This window comes from Culex pipiens, chromosome 3, assembly GCF_016801865.2.
Source record: "Culex pipiens pallens isolate TS chromosome 3, TS_CPP_V2, whole genome shotgun sequence".
NCBI lineage: Eukaryota > Metazoa > Arthropoda > Insecta > Diptera > Culicidae > Culex > Culex pipiens.
The window spans coordinates 127,407,967-127,424,172 of NC_068939.1; the positions used below are offsets into that span (position 1 = coordinate 127,407,967).

The 16,206-nt window shown below is 37.7% G+C and overlaps 1 protein-coding gene across 8 annotated transcripts in view; it reads right to left on the bottom strand.

Moving 5' to 3' along the window:
* Positions 1 to 414: 414 nt before the first annotated feature.
* The window catches only part of LOC120428045 (uncharacterized), a 98,653-nt gene continuing 82,861 nt past the window's right edge, over positions 415 to 16,206 (bottom strand). For all 8 annotated transcript variants that reach the window (XM_052711261.1, XM_052711263.1, XM_052711259.1 and 5 more), the window contains 3 exons: positions 12,436 to 12,601; positions 1,910 to 3,049; positions 415 to 1,847 (listed from right to left, as the gene is read on the bottom strand). In XM_052711261.1, the coding sequence (XP_052567221.1) occupies positions 430 to 1,847; positions 1,910 to 2,981 (2,490 nt within the window). In that variant the 5' untranslated portion in view covers positions 2,982 to 3,049; positions 12,436 to 12,601 and the 3' untranslated portion in view covers positions 415 to 429. The remainder of the gene's footprint in view (positions 1,848 to 1,909; positions 3,050 to 12,435; positions 12,602 to 16,206) is intronic.

Genomic DNA, 16,206 nt, shown 5'->3' on the forward strand with positions numbered 1-16,206 from the left:
CCAAGCATGCAACATTTTCGTAACGCGCGACATTTTTCGTTTTTCTGGATTGACACCTCACCAGAATAGAGCCCTTAGGACAAAGTTCTTTGTCAAAAAACCCCCGGGGAAATCCATGGTTATTTAAGGCCTTATTGTTTGATAAACAAGGTTTGTAGCTGTTATTCTTATCTTTTGTTCCAAATTTTTGCATATGAGTTCCGAGTTTTGACTTAAAGTGTACATATTTTCAACATAACTTATTGTTTTATTACGGTTATTACGGCAATAATCCAGATCAAAATATGATCGATTTAGTTTGTTTAAAGTAGGTAATACTTAATAAAGTAGGAGAAAAGTGGTGCAACTTTATGCAAGATGTCGTACATTTTTACGATCTATCTTTAACTGGTTGCAAAAATCGTACGAGATCTAAAAACTTTCAAAATGTCAAACCAGTTGCACAAATTTCCTTTCCTCATATAGATAAAACTGCGTACTCACCTCGCCCACCATGTTGACGATTCCGATGATCGAGATCAGCATCGACGACTGGGACGGCGAGAAGCCCATCTCGGTGGCGTTGTCGGTGAGGTACACGTACGGCACGTCGTACCACGTGTACAGCAAAAAGTTGGAGATGGCAAACAGCAGAAAGTGGACATCACGGAAATAGGAGAGGTCCAGAATACTGACCAGCAGTGTTTTGAACTCATCTATTCCCTGATACCAGGCGGTTTTCTCCTTGGCGATCGTCGTCATCGAGTTGCGGTAAATGTCCGGACATGATGAGGCCCGCAGCCGATAGCGCTGGATGTTGAGCATGGCGCCACGGTAGGTGAGCGAGTGGCGATGCATGCGGAGATCTTTCAGGTAGGCGGTTGTTGGCGTTCGCAGGCCGGTTGTGGGTCGATGGCTGTGGGCACGCCGCAGGAAGGGATGATCCGCTTGCTCGAGGTCGTCCCCGGGAGGGAGGTTCAACTGGCGTTTGTGGTGTTGCCCGTCGAGCGGTTCCCGCTGCTCCGGGTTGATCGTCTTTTCGGGGCTGAGTTCGTTGCTCTTAGGCGCTAGAGGTTCGCTAAAGCTACGAGAATGTAGCAAATTGGGATAGTTTTGCAAAACGTGCTCGTGCACATTTCGGTGCTTGTAGAGTAATTCTAATACTTCGAACGGGACCTTCTCGCCGTTCTTGATGAAGGTCGGGAAGGAGATTAAAGAACTAAAAAGTCGCGGATCGTCGGGATCGAGCAGAGCGGCCTCCGGGTCACTGGCGCCCTGCTGCTGTGGTCCTCCTGCAGCAGCAGGACCTCCGCCGGACGTCGCATCGGTCGCGTTCAAATTGCTGGCCGTTCCGGCCGTATTGGTGCTGTTGCTGACCGAGTACGAGTCCGCTTCCTTCTGCTGCTTCCGCTTCAGCTTCGACTTGTGCGTGGTCCACTCCAAGTCACGCATCAAAAGGCCACAAAGACACATGTTGAGGAAGATGCCCGCCAGTATGAGCGTAGTCCCACGCCATCCGTACTCGTCGAGCAGAATCTGCGTCACCTTGGCGAAGATGCACGTTCCGATGCCGCTACCACACACGGACAGTCCCGTCGCGAAGGAGCGCTTCTTGTCGAAGTAGTACGCCACGATCACGACGGCGGCCACGTAGCACAGACTCAGCCCGAAGCCGGCCAGCACTCCAAAGGTGAGGTACAGCATCTCGATCGTGTTGGCGTACGCGGACAGGGCAAACCCAAGTGAGGCTAATATTGAGCCGACGATCGTCACGTTGCGGCATCCGTAGCGATCCGTTAGGAAGGACGCGATTGGGCCGGACAGCAGCGGCATTGCCATGAACAGCGAACCGACCCAGGCGGTTTTACCTGGAATGGAATAAGAGACAGTGATATTCGGCTTCCTGCAGTAAAAACCCGAATCCACTCACCTTTCCCCTCTCCAAAGTACGACAGCAGCTCCACGTACAACACCCCAAAGCTAAACGTAACACCGTCGGCAATCAGGTTCACCATAAACGACGCAAAGCACACCACCCAACCCCAACCTCCGTCCGGTGGTCGCGCCTCGGCATAACCCCCAAGCGAGCTGTTCTCGTTCGACGAAGATCCGGACGAGGACGTACTCGAACCGCCGGACGCCCTCGACAGGATGCTTCCCACCGGACTGCCACAAACGGCCTGATCCACCTTGGTCCCATTGGCGAGGTCCTGCTCCGGCCCGTAACAGTACCCGTTGTCCTGCTGCTTCGAAAACTGCACATGGTGCACCGGCCGATCGTCGATGACGGTTTCCACCGGTTGCTGAAACTGTAGATTAAGTCGCGGCCGCTGACCGACGCCACCCGCTTCCTTCGCGCCAAAGCTAAGATTCGACGGGCTCTTCACGATACTCTTCGGCGGTTTACGCTTTTCGTTCTCCACCAGCAGTGGCTTCAAGTCCCGCTCTTCTTCCGGGTCTTCCCGGTCGTCCGTTTCCGTCGAGCTACCACGTGCGGTCCCACCGCCCAACCCAATCCCTTCGTCGTACACCTTGTTCACGTAGATGGTAGCGCCCTTCTTCTTCGACGGCTTCTTCAGCAACAGTGACTGCCGTTCATCTTCTTCTGCGTCTTCTTCCCCGACCCCAATCACTTCACCCGCACTAGCACTACTGCCAAAGCTGGCGTCATTCTTTGTCTCTGGGTCGTCCGGGGCCGTCCCGCCGCCGACGCCGCTACCACTCACGCACGAACTGTTGCCCGAATCGCTGGAGGCCGAGGCCTGGTGCAGCAGCAGACCCTCGGAACCTAGCGAACCCGTCGACGAAGAACCGGCCCCGACCGCCGGCTGACGGTTTAAGCCATTCCGGGGAGTCTGGTAGGCGTTGCTGTTGATGGCCTTGGTACTTCCGACGCTATTCTGCTGTTGGGGGGTTTGTAATTGCTGGGGCTGTTGCTGCGGCGACTGTAACTGCTGTTGCTCGCTGGTATTAATACTATTGGAGACTCTAACAACATCCATGCTGCGAGATTGTGGCGACCGATACGCCTTGGTAATGGGTCTAGTTGGGGGGCTAGCATGCGGAATACCTAGGAGGGAAGAGATTGAAAAGAATATGATATTAGAGTTTAAAATATAATTGAAAAGAAATTGATTTTTGCAAGAGCTTTGTAAAATTGTAAATAAATGCATTATTTGACACATTCCTCAATCCTCAATCAGCAAAAATAAAACACCTGAAACCTCCGGAAATCCGAAATATCTCCGGTGGTCAGGAACAATTTTTCCAAAGGCTGATATTTTATGCATATCCTGAAAATATAATGACTTTCCCGTCGAATGCAACTGGTTAGATCGAAATTGGTCAATTTTTCGCAAAGAAACGGCATTGAGAATTTCCGTGACGTTACAACGCAAAGACCCTTTTTGGAAAAGTCTGAGTTACGTCACAAATTGTAAAGTTTGTGCAAAAATCATCTAATTTTTCATTCGAAAACCAATGAATGCATTCGATTCAGCAGTCGGTTTTACGTTTAAAAAAGGGCGTCCAATTTTCCTGGGTTTCGAATTTCCCTGGAAATGGAAAAAAATATTTTTGAAATACCGGGAATTCTAGGGATGCCGGGAAATTTTTTAAAAAGTCATAAAATCTATGCTTTAAATATATTTTTTTATGTTTCAAAAGCTTAAAATCATAGAATTAGCTCAACAATATTAATTGTTGATAATCAACACTTCAATCTAAACAAGAACGACAGTTTCAAAATAGCTTTAAAGAAATTAAAAATTGATCTTTTTTGTTCTTTGTTGTGCTTTGGATTTTAAATAAACTTCAATTTTTTATCCAATATGATTTAAATAAAATAAATATTTTATAAATATATTTCTTTGATATATTTTTTTTAATATGACATGACTAGAAAAAAGTTAAAAAACATCTAAAAAAAGCAAAGCAATCCCCTTTAACGACCCCCTGGTCTTTTGTGGGCTCTGTTGCAAGTTTATGCTCAATTCTATGTGTCCGAAGGTTATGTGTGGTGAGTCAACCATAGCCTCTTTTACTTAAAAAACCCGATTTAATCCCACCTGGGGTGAGAAAGAGCCTTTCTTACTAAAGAATATAACAATGGTTGAACTTCTTTCAATTAATAACATCGACTTTGATTATATATAACGTCAGCACAAAAGAAAGTCTTATGATGAAAGCAAAGTATTATGATGATATTATGAGTATTATGAATGATATGATTTCCAAAAGAAATAAAAAACGCAATTTTCACCAAAAGAATATTTTTAATCGTACAATATGTTTGTACGTTTCTAATCAAACAAGCGTTTATGACAAACGCGATCATAGCAAGCTTCCCAACAAAGCACACCGCGGTTTTGGTTTTCTAGTTTCGGTACGAGCCCTTTTGTGTGACTGTGTTGGTGTTTTGGTTCATCGTACCAGCGCACCAAGACAAGAAAGACCGAGGTACAAGTGAACCGCGTGTGCCGCACGGTGCAGGGAAGCTAGCCATTCAGCTTCTACGAAAGTGACAGAATCAGAGATAGCTATTTTTAACAACCAGGTCAATCAAACGGCTCTAACTCCAGAACCATATTATGAATCTGGATGAAAATTTGGGAGGTTGTAGGGCTCGAAAAATGCAATTTTTGAGATAAATAAAAGATATGAAAATGAAAAAATTTTACCATATTTTCATTTGAAAACTGTGTATTTTGTTGAAAAGTCTGGCCGCATCCGAAAACAGATGGATATTTCGAAATTTGCGCGGCAACTCGCCCAGGTTCAGCACACTAGCTTTCATCTGCATTTAGAAGAATCGAAATCGGATATATGGGAGCTGAGAACGGCGCGACACAAAATTTTGCAAAATTTTACCACATACGAACATCACTCGACCTCCACGGAATTTATTTTCTCAAAATTCGAGGGTTGGAGATAGACGATTTCTGTCAAGGTGAATCGATAGAGCGTCGAAAATCGATGCAATGTGATTTTTTTTGGCGATTTTTCCGCTTAAAATTCATGCTGAATCGACATATTTACGAAGATGGAAATGACGTCCTGGCTTAAAGTAAAACCTATACCTTTCTTTAGTAAGAAAGGCAAAAACGTTACTTAATCCACCTTTAGGTGGTTGGTGCCTTCCTCACATTCATAAAGTCAAAACATTCAGTAAAAATAGCAACATTCCCCCTTAACATGTTTAACAAATCAACTTTATTACTCATTTCTTATAATAGGGTTCGCAGACCTTCAATATTTCTGGCTCATCGGCAAGGTCTGATAAAAAAAACTATCCAAAGATAGTTCGCATGGAAGATATGTATAAACAACACTTAAGTGCTAATAACTTTTGATAGGGTTGTTAGATCTTCGATGTTTTAGGCTCATTTGAAAGGTTTTTCGATTATCTAACTAACGACAGGTCGCATGACAGACCCGGACATCATTTTCATTGAAATCCGGCCTGAGATCCGGCCTCCAAAAAGTGTACAAATAACACTTAGGTGCTAATAACTCATTGGAAAGGTCTTTTTAATACCTTTCTAAAAATGTATAACATGATAGGTTTTCTTGCAAAAACCACCCTTTTTACAATCTTCCGAACATACGCCAAAATCGTTTTTTTAGCAATACTTCTGAAGTACTTAACTAAACTTGCTGATTTTAAATAGAGACCTATGGGACCCCAAGATGGATCGAATGAGACTAATACGGTCAAAATCCGTTCATCCAGTCCGGAGATAATCGAGTGACATTTTTTTGTCCACCCACCTACACACATCCACACAGACATTTGCTCAGAACATGATTCTGAATCGATATGTATACGTGAAGGTGGGTCTACGAGGTCAAATTAAGAAGTTCATTTTTCGAGTGATTTTATAGCCTTTCCTCAGTTAGGTGAGGAAGGCAAAACATCTATCAAAATGTAAAAAAAACAAATAAACTGTAAAATTGTAAAAACAAATCAATGTCAAATTTTAAATAATTTTTAAATTTCATAAATATAAAACATATTTTACAAATTATCTTTAAAATACTATTGCCAACTAGGAAAATCAGGACTACAGTTTAAATAGGTACAGTCATCCCACATATTCGGAACACCCACAAATTCGGAGCACTTTTGTGATAATTTGTCAATAGCATGCCAAATGCAGCTTTTCTCTAGACCCTACTATTTTTAGGACCTTTAATTTTACATTTTCTTGCTATTTCACTAGTAAAAGTAGTACTTTTTGAACAAAAAACTTCACTTCAAGACTATTTTATCCCGAGCATCAAAACACTGCCTCCAAATTGCCTGTTCCATGATTGTGGGATGTTATTGTGCCGCCCACAATTGTGGAACACCTGAATTTAACTGATATTTTCACAAAAAAAGTTATTAGACCATGGATAAAACATCACTAAGCTTGAGCTTCACTGTTTGCAGTGAGTGATGCCATTATTTTGTTACAAATATGTACTCCTGGGGAGATCCAAAGTTTGTTTACATCCGTAAGAAAAAAGTGTTCCGAATTTGTGGATTTCAAGGGTCAAAGTTTTCTGTAAACTGTTCCGAATATGAGGGATGACTGTACCTTATAAAAAAAATCTAGATATATGCCGAATATAACATTTTAACGCTTTAAAATTGTTATAGATAACTAAATATTCAATTTGCTATCTATTTCCACGACCAAATCGCAATTTGCAGACCAAAATTTGTTTTTTTTCCAATTTCGGGAATTCCCGGGACAAATAATAAAAAATCCCGGGAATTTCCGGGATGGACGCAACTAGTTTAAAACATGAAAAAGTCTAAAAATTTGGCTGCCATCTTGGATCGAAAAATCTAAATCACTTCAGGGTAGTTTAGGGGCCATACTTAGACTCGACAATCAAAACATCTTTGTGATTCGATTATCCGCAATGACATTTTTCAAAAGCCTTTGCATAGTTATTCAAGTCTGGACTGATATCAATCGTATCATGCTTCTCCGTCGAAATGAGTTCCTAGTACATTTTGCTGGAGACGCATGGTGCTTTATGTACAATCAATGTACCGAATTCCAATATTTATTTATTTTTCAAAAAATCATTTCTCAGAATCCTGTTAATGAATATTCGCCATTTTTGGATATGTTATGTAAATAATTCTTGAAAATCATGAAAACATATTTCCAGCTGTGTGCTCTTTGGTCTCAAAACCTTGAAATCAGCAAACAAAGATTTCATTTGATCTGTAAGTGTATTCATCCTTTTTTTTAAATGTCTTTTTTTTTTCAATAAAGGTTCAACTAACCTTTCTTTGACGTGTTGCGAGTCAAAATTGGTTCAATCGTTCCGGAGATATGATATTTTTTAAGTGTGATTTTTATGAAAATCCCTAAAAATACGGGTCTATTTATTTTGGTCAATGAACTCCCATGCCAAATTTGAGTCAAATCGGAGCATTTTTGATCTCGATACTGCTGGTTTGACGTAGAATCGCTGAATTACAAAAAGTTGAATTCCCAAAATCTGTAATCCAAGATTTTCGATTTTTTATTTATTAGAGAAACAAAAAGAGCCATATTTTTGAGCCAAAAAGAAGCACGAGCAAAATATTAAATTGTTCATTTGAAAAATAGTGATTCTTAAATAAAAAGTTAATTACACTCAAAAAACGTAAAAGACTTAAATTCAGTGATGAAAAATCCAGATTTGTGATCAACGTATAGCCAAATGTAGTTTGATTTGAAACAGTCTCCATTACTGACGATTTCTGAAAATATTATAAGGATTGAACATTTTAATGGTAAAAAAGGCATTTTTTATGGTGTAACCTATCCTTTATCTCTATTCCAAAGAAAACAAATCGATCAGAAAATTCATTACCAAGATTTTTTCAAAATAATTAGCACCACTTTAACCGCCACCCATTAACACACATATTTTGTATTTAAATTACAGTATGTAAAAAAAGTATTTACACCCCTTGAGCACTATGCACATTTTGTGATGAAACATGTAAAAAATTTAAAGTTTGACAGGAACCTAGTACTACGTTTTGTTCAAAAACTCATGCCAAACATTTTGCTACAAACAGCTCATGAAAAGATGATTTCTATAAAAAGTTATATAACAAATACTATTACGAAAATAAAAAAGGTGCAAAAAAAGTTTGTACACCTTTCGAAAAATTAACATAAATAATGTTATTTGTTGACAAATCACCATAAATCCAGTCTCCCAACTCCAAATAGGCATCCTTGACTGATTAAAAAAATAATTTGGATTGAATATAAAGTTTACTAACTACTTAGTATAAAAGTTTATATAACTCTGGAAATTCTATATAAAACTTATCTAAACTTAATTTTGCAAACTTTTAATTCAACTAAATGTCAATATATTACCATAGAATTGCTAAATAAACATTTTGGAGTGGGTATAACACCGTTTTGGGGGTATTTGTATCGATAGAATAGATTTTTCGTTGGAATTTCGTACCAACCCGGAATTATGTCGTCGGAAAATCCGCCGGCATCCGAACCGGTCCACAATTCTTAAGTCAACCTATGTGGCATCGGAAAGGGCATAAAATTTCCGATCTTTTGATACCCATACATCTAGGTTTTCTATAAAACCCACGATTTTAAATACCTGGGCAAAAAGTAAGTTTGATCCACGAGAACAAAAATTACGAAATTCCATACATTTTTGGCAGATTGCTCAAACAAAACCATAACAACGTTTTTACCTAGGTATTTAAAATCGTGGGTTTTATAGAAAACCTAGATGTATGGGTATCAAAAGATCGGAAATTTTATGCCCTTTCCGATTCCACATAGGTTGACTTAAGAATTGTGGACCGGTTCGGATGCCGGCGGATTTTCCGACGACGTAATTCCGGGTTGGTACGAAATTCCAACGAAAAATCTATTCTATCGATACAAATACCCCCAAAACGGTGTTATACCCACTCCAAAATGTTTATTTAGCAATTCTATGGTAATATATTGACATTTAGTTGAATTAAAAGTTTGCAAAATTAAGTTTAGATAAGTTTTATATAGAATTTCCAGAGTTATATAAACTTTTATACTAAGTAGTTAGTAAACTTTATATTCAATCCAAATTATTTTTTTAATCAGTCAAGGATGCCTATTTGAAGTTGGGAGACTGGATTTATGGTGATTTGTCAACAAATAACATTATTTATATTAATTTTTCGAAAGGTGTACAAACTTTTTTTGCACCTTTTTTAGTTTCGTAATAGTATTTGTTATATAACTTTTTATAGAAATCATCTTTTCATGAGCTTTTTGTAGCAAAATGTCTGGCATGAGTTTCTGAACAAAACGTAGTACTAGGTTTCTGTCAACATTAAATTGTTTAGATGTTTCATCACAATATGTGCGTAGTGCCCAAGGGGTGTAAATACTTTTTTTACATACTGTATATGGAGACTAGGGTGACAATGACAATTGCAAATCCTAAAGAAATTTTTTAAGAGGTAACTGATAACTCCTGGCTCGATTCTCTAGGTAAAAATAAGTAACTCTGCCAATTTTGAGTCAACTCATTAAAGGGTTAAGGGTCGCTTTTTACCTTTTTTTATGGGGAAAATTGAAAAAATGTATGGGGAAAAGCAAAAAAAAAAAAAAAAAAATAGGGCATACAATTTTCCGGGTTCGGATTTTCCCGGGAAACGGGAAAAATATTTTTGGAATCCTGGGAATTCCCGGGAACCTATGTTTTCGTTATATTTGATATGTATTTCAAGCTTAAAATAATAAAATAAAGCTAAATAATATTAATTGATGATAATCTACACTTCAATCTAAACAAGGACGACAGTTTTTAAATAGCCTAAAATATATTAAAAATGGATCCTGATTTGTTCTTTGTTTTCTTAACCAGTATAAAATAAATATTTAAAATCAAATAGAAAATATTTAAAACGCTAGGCATTTTGCGGATCTGTAAACTAAAATGCGACTGCCGGTGGGTTAAATAATTTGTAATAATAGGTAAGACAAATTAATGCTGATTTATGCCGAATACAAATTTTAATGCTTTTAAATTGGTATCGATTACTAAGTACAGTCCAGACTCGATTATCCGAAGCCTCGATTATCCGAAGTTTCGATTATCCGAAGTTCGATTATCCGAAGGTTTGTATGGGACTTCGGATAATCGAATCACGAACAAAAAAAAATATGTTTTTGTCTTTTTTTCTTTTTCTTGTTTTAAACATGGGTAATTCTCTACCAACTCACACGAAATCGGGAAAAGTTGCCCCGACCCCTCTTCGATTTGCGTGAAACTTTGTCCTAAGGGGTAACTTTTGTCCCTGATCACGAATCCGAGGTCCGTTTTTTGATATCTCGTGACGGAGGGGTGGTACGACCCCTTCCATTTTTGAACATGCGAAAAAAGAGGTGTTTTTCAATAATTTGCAGCCTGAAACGGTGATGAGATAGAAATTTGGAGTCAAAGGGACTTTTATGTAAAATTAGACGCCCGATTTGATGGCGTACTCAGAATTCCGAAAAAACGTATTTTTCATCGAAAAAAACACTAAAAAAGTTTTAAAAATTCTCCCATTTTCCGTTACTCGACTGTAAAATTTTTTGGAACAAGTCATTTTATGGGAAATTTAATGTACTTTTCGAATCTACATTGACCCAGAAGGGTCATTTTTCATTTAGAACAAAATTTTTCATTTTAAAATTTCGTGTTTTTTCTAACTTTGCAGGGTTATTTTTTAGAGTGTAACAATGTTCTACAAAGTTGTAGAGCAGACAATTACAAAAATTTTAATATATAGACATAAGGGGTTTGCTTATAAACATCACGAGTTATCGCGATTTTACGAAAAAAAGTTTTGAAAATGTTGGTCGTCTTTGATCATGGCCGTTCATCGTCACCCGCGACAGACACGGACGACGAAACAAAGAGAAACGCAAAAATTACCTTTTTCAAAACTTTTTTTCGTAAAATCGCGATAACTCGTGATGTTTATAAGCAAACCCCTTATGTCTATATATTAAAATTTTTGTAATTGTCTGCTCTACAACTTTGTAGAACATTGTTACACTCTAAAAAATAACCCTGCAAAGTTAGAAAAAACACGAAATTTTAAAATGAAAAATTTTGTTCTAAATGAAAAAATGACCCTTCTGGGTCAATGTAGATTCGAAAAGAACATTAAATTTCCCATAAAATGACATGTTCCAAAATTTTTTACAGTCGAGTAACGGAAAATGGGAGAATTTTTAAAACTTTTTTAGTGTTTTTTTCGATGAAAAATACGTTTTTTCGGAATTCTGAGTACGCCATCAAATCGGGCGTCTAATTTTACATATAAATTTCTATCTCATCACCGTTTCAGGCTGCAAATTATTGAAAAACACCTCTTTTTTCGCATGTTCAAAAATGGAAGGGGTCGTACCGCCCCTCCGTCACGAGATATCAAAAAACGGACCTCGGATTCGTGATCAGGGACGAAAGTTACCCCTTAGGACAAAGTTTCACGCAAATCGAAGAGGGGTCGGGGCAACTTTTCCCGATTTCGTGTGAGTTGGTAGAGAATTACCCACATCAAATTCGAGTTCTGCGACCCCATTTTAGTCAAATTTGAATAGTTGATTGCTTATTAAATAATAAAATGCCGTTTTTCAATATTTCGTCCCCGCCATATTGGCCGCCATCTTGGATTAAAAAATGTAAATCAATTTAGCGTAGTTTAGGGGTCATACTTAAGCTCGACAATCAAAAATAAGACAGCGAATCAATTTTTTTTTTCGTGATTAGATTATCCGAAGTGAAATTTTTCCAAGGCCTTCGAATAATCGAGTCTGGACTGTATTGAACTGTTCATCTATTTCCACAACCTAGTCTTTAAAAATTCCCGGGATTCGGGAATTCCTAGCAACTTTGTCGAAGACCGCAAAACAATCCGAGTTAACAATGACGTGATTTAAAAAAAGACGTTTTTGTATGAAAAGATATGTTTTCACCAACTTTAAAAGTTTATAGTGTCCCTTAACCGATTTGGCTCAAAGTTGGCACAGTTACTTGTATTTATCTAAAGAATCGAGCCAATCGAGGGTATCTCTTAAGATTTTCCAAAATTTGAAATTTTCCCTTATGACGATTTTTATATATTGTCGCCCTAATGGAGACTTGTATATGTATACGAACCAATGAACAAAATGGTTTTTATTAGCTCTATTGATGGCCACCCAATAGTTTCAGACGAGTTAAAAAAATACAAAATATAATCCGTATCCGGTTTTCTGGAACCTCAAATATAAAAAAATATATATATGAGAAAATGTCTTGAAATCAAAATAGTTTATTATGATGAATATAGATTTAAAATTTAGGCACAGATAAGAGAATAAAATGTTTTGTTCAGAATTTGAACCAAATAAATAATCAATCATATAAAAAAAAAGAAATAAGTATTTAAAAAAAACTCACCTCCTGCTTGGAGAGAATGTTCCGTTTCCTCTGCGTCTGTTTAGAATATGAGGCTGGCGAGTTGTTGAAGTCACCGGTTGTGTTGTAATGCTGCTGCTTCTTACGTTTCGTTGAAAAGGCGTCCATGCGGTTTTATCCGATTATTACCCGCGACAGAGCGATGAATCTGCGACGGGAGATGAATGGAGAGGGAGAGAGAAAGAAATACACTCATGAATGAACGAGACCAGTTATGAATGGATGGCTGCAATTGATACATTTTGCAGCTTTTTATAATAAATTTATAGGGTAAGTGGGGCTTTTTCTGTCTTTTTATTCTAAATTGGAGATTCTAAGAAAATTAAATGACGCTTGTTTCTCGCGAATTTATAATTAAAAAAAAACTCTATTCAAAGTCGGTAACAGAGCACCTTCCTTAGGTCGACATGGAGTGTGAGTGGATTGATTGGAAAATTGATCAAATTAACGACGTTTGACGTTATGTCGGTACTCCGTTCCGCTCGACATATCTCGTATAGAGAGATCGCGACGACAGCTCTCGGTGCAATGGAGCCTCCTCCTCTTTGGGGATCAATTGTTTAATTATCGCAATCAACTCGGGGGAGGAGGTTATGTGTGCCGTTCGAGAACAGCGGAAGCCGAACAGGGAAACCGACCTATCGAACGTGAAATAATCGTTTTATTTGAGCAAATTGAACGACCCTGAATGTAGTGCGATAACTCTAACTCGGAGATGTACGTTATGTAACTTAAATCTTGTAATATAGTACTGAAAACGTTAGAAATATTTGTCAATTCTTACTAAATTTTTGGCTAAAGAGAAATTTGTCAAATTACAACCCTAAATAACTCAAACTGACAATTGATTATACCTGAGCAATTCTCTACGAAATCGGTCTTTTTTCTTCAATTTTAATTTTTGTATTTTTTAATCCGGCTGAAACTTTTTTGGTGCCTTCGGTATGCCCAAAGAAGCCATTTTGCATCATTAGTTTGTCCATATAATTTTCCATACAAATTTGGCAGCTGTCCATACAAAAATGATGTACGAAAATTCAAAAATCTGTATCTTTTGAAGGAATTTTTTGATCGATTTGGTGTCTTCGGCAAAGTTGTAGGTATGGATACGGACTACACTGGAAAAAAATGGTACACGGTAAAAAAAATTGGTGATTTTTTTATTTAACTTTTTATCACTAAAACTTGATTTGCAAAAAAACACTATTTTTAATTTTTTTTATTTTTTGATATGTTTTAGAGGACATAAAAAGCCAACTTTTCAGAAATTTCCAGGTTGTGCAAAAAATCATTGACCGAGTTATGAATTTTTTAATCAATACTAATTTTTTCAAAAAATCGAAATTTTGGTCGCAAAAATTTTTCAACTTCATTTTTCGATGTAAAATTGAATTTGCAATCAAAAAGTACTTCAGTGAAATTTTGATAAAGTGCACCGTTTTCAAGTTATAGCCATTTTTATGTAACTTTTTTCAAAATAGTCGCAGTTTTTCATTTTTTAAAATTAGTGCACATGTTTGCCCACTTTTGAAAAAAATATTTTTGAAAAGCTGAGAAAATTCTCTATATTTTGCTTCATCGGACTTTGTTGATACGACCTTTAGTTGCTGAGATATTGCAATGCAAAGGTTTAAAAACAGGAAAATTGATGTTTTCTAAGTCTCACACAAACAGCCCACCATTTTTCAATGTCGATATCTCAGCAACTAATGGTCCGATTTTCAATGTTAAAATATGAAACATTTGTGAAATTTTCCGATCTTTTCGAAAACAATATTTTCAAAAATTTTAAACCAAGACTAACATTTTAAAAGGGCGAAATATTGAATGTTTGGCCTTTTTGAAATGTTAGTCTTGATTTGAAAATTTTGAAAATATTGTTTTCGAAAAGATCGGAAAATTTCACAAATGTTTCATATTTTAACATTGAAAATCGGACCATTAGTTGCTGAGATATCGACATTGAAAAATGGTGGGCTGTTTGTGTGAGACTTAGAAAACATCAATTTTCCTGTTTTTAAACCTTTGCATTGCAATATCTCAGCAACTAAAGGTCGTATCAACAAAGTCCGAAGAAGCAAAATATAGAGAATTTTCTCAGCTTTTCAAAAATATTTTTTTCAAAAGTGGGCAAACATGTGCACTAATTTAAAAAAATGAAAAACTGCGACTATTTTGAAAAAAGTTACATAAAAATGGCTATAACTTGAAAACGGTGCACTTTATCAAAATTTCACTAAAGTACTTTTTGATTGCAAATTCAATTTTACATCGAAAAATGAAGTTAAAAAATTTTTGCGACCAAAATTTCGATTTTTTGAAAAAATTAGTATTGATTAAAAAATTTATAACTCGGTCAATGATTTTTTGCACAACCTGGAAATTTCTGAAAAGTTGGCTTTTTATGTCCTCTAAAACATATCAAAAAATAAAAAAAATTAAAAATAGTGTTTTTTTGCAAATCAAGTTTTAGTGATAAAAAGTTAAATAAAAAAATCACCAAATTTTTTTTACCGTGTACCATTTTTTTCCAGTGTAGTCCGTATCCATACCTACAACTTTGCCGAAGACACCAAATCGATCAAAAAATTCCTTCAAAAGATACAGATTTTTGAATTTTCGTACATCATTTTTGTATGGACAGCTGCCAAATTTGTATGGAAAATTATATGGACAAACTAATGATGCAAAATGGCTTCTTTGGGCATACCGAAGGCACCAAAAAAGTTTCAGCCGGATTAACCCGGGCATGGTCTTCGGGTCTATAGGACCCAGTAGCACTATAAAAGTGATTGTAACTTTTGACCAAAAACACCTAGAGATCTGAAATTTTCTGACTTTGTGTAACTTACTAAGACACACATTCTGGCCAAAAATGAACTTCCGGTGGACACCGGAAGTGCCCACCAAAAAAAAACTGACACCAATGGTATTCCGGGTCTATAGGACCCAGAAATGTTTTCGGCTGCCAAAATTCGAGATTGTAACCGATTTTGAATGTCTTGACCGCGAATGAAAGGCTAGAATGTCTACTTTCTGAATCCGACCGGCAGAACTGGTTTTGGACACCGTGGCCACCGGGAACCTGCTATAACCGAAAAAAGTCCTTTTTGAGGCCCCTACTTTGAGGACCTGTATCTCCGAAACGATTACACTTAGAAGGTTGCTTCAGGTTGCATTCGACAGATAATAACCTGAATTTTAAGCCCCAGAAAAAATAATTGGTCCATAGTGGCCACCGGTTCCGGTAACCCGGAACTTCCGGAAAACTTGATTTTTGCAGTTTTTGACATAAAACCGTCACACGGACCAGTCTCTTGAAACGGATTACTTTGCAAATCATTGCAGAAGGATACTACATACTACCCCTGACTGTTTGGTATCGGTTCTGGCCAACTGTGGCCAATCCGGAACCGGTTCCAGGGTACCACTAAAACGGTTCCAATAATTGTCACGCTAGAAACCCGTCATGTTGCATATCAAACTTCATGAAATTACATGTTATGACCATCTGAGGTAATGCCGATGTCCTCTGACCCATCCTGGTCACTCCGGAACCGGTTACCGGTGGCCACTTGGGGACACTATCGGAATATGCAATGAACCCTATCATCCGACGTATCAAACTTCATGAAATTGCAAGTTATGACCATCTGAGGTCATGCTAATGTCCCCTGACCCAACCTGGACACTCCGGAACCAGTTACCGGTGGCCACTGAGGGACACTATCGGAATGTGCAATGAACCCTATC